Here is a 1,230-nt window from a genome sequence, read left to right as displayed (position 1 = left end):
CGCGCTGAATCGCTCTTGCTTATCTGACGTATACAAAAATTGGCAGTCAGATTTTGCCATGGCATGGTAAGATACATCAGAGATATGATGCGCAAAAGCGATGATAATAAACGGATTATGATGAAAAATTATGTGGTTTTTTCCATAAACTTATGACCCGATTATGATATTACAAACAACAATAACAACATTAATTGTAACTGCTTTGGTCCAGTAAATATGGCGAGGATCTAGGGTCCAATCAATGTGGCCGGGATCTGTGGTCCAGTCAATGTGGCGGGGATCTATGGTCCAGTCTCTGTGGCGGGGATCTATGGTCCAGTCAATGTTGCGGGAATCTATGGTCCAGTCAATAGAGCGGGGATCTTTGGTCCAATCAATGTGGCGGGGATAAATGGTCCAGTCAATGTGGCGGGGATATATGGTGCAGTCAATATGGCGGGGATCTATAGTCCAGTCAATGTGGCGGGGATCTATGGTGCAGTCAATGGGGCCAAGATCTATGGTCCAGTCAATTTGGCGGGGATCTATGGTCCAGGCAATTAGGCGGGGATCTATGGTCCAGTCAATATTGCGAGGATATATGGTCCAGTCAATGTGGCGGGGATCTATGGTCCAGTCAATGTGACGGGGTTCTATGGTCCAGTCAATGGGGTAGGGATCTATGGTCCAGTCAATGTGGAGGGATCTATGGTCCAGTCAATGTGACAGGGTTCTATGGTCCAGACAATGGGGCGGGGATCTATAGTCCAGTCAATGTGGCGGGGATCTATGGTCAAGTCAATGGGGCGGGGATATATGGCCCAGGAAATTAGGCGGGGATCTAGGGTCCAGTCAATGTGGCGGAGATCTAAGGTCCAGTCAATGTTGCGAGAATCTATGGTCCAATCCATGTGGCTGGGATCTATCTATGGTCAAGTCCATGTGGCGGTGTTCTATGGTCCAGTCAATGTGGCGGTGTTCTATGGTCAAGTCAATATAGCGGTGATCTATGGTCCAGTCAATATGGCGGGGATCTATGGTCCAGTCAATGTGACGGGGTTCTATGGTCCAGTCAATGTGGCGGGGATATATGGTTCATTCCATGTGGCGGGGATATATGGTCTAGTCAATGTGGCAGGATTCTATGGTCCAGTCAGTGTGGCAGGCTTCTATGGTCCAGTCAATGTGGCTGGGTTCTATTGTCCAGTCAATGTGGCGGGGATCTATGGTCCAGTCAATGTGGCGGGG

The 1,230-nt window shown here is 48.7% G+C and overlaps 1 protein-coding gene across 1 annotated transcript in view; it reads left to right on the top strand.

Moving 5' to 3' along the window:
- The first annotated feature begins 729 nt into the window (after positions 1-729).
- The window catches only part of LOC110450360 (collagen alpha-2(I) chain-like), a 4,333-nt gene continuing 3,832 nt past the window's right edge, over positions 730-1,230 (top strand). The window contains exon 1 of the mRNA XM_021497838.1: positions 730-1,210. Coding sequence (XP_021353513.1) covers positions 730-1,210 — 481 coding nt within the window. The remainder of the gene's footprint in view (positions 1,211-1,230) is intronic.

Source organism: Mizuhopecten yessoensis, unplaced genomic scaffold (assembly GCF_002113885.1).
Source record: "Mizuhopecten yessoensis strain PY_sf001 unplaced genomic scaffold, ASM211388v2 scaffold5191, whole genome shotgun sequence".
Lineage (NCBI taxonomy): Eukaryota > Metazoa > Mollusca > Bivalvia > Pectinida > Pectinidae > Mizuhopecten > Mizuhopecten yessoensis.
This window is presented reverse-complemented; position numbering and strand designations above follow the sequence as displayed.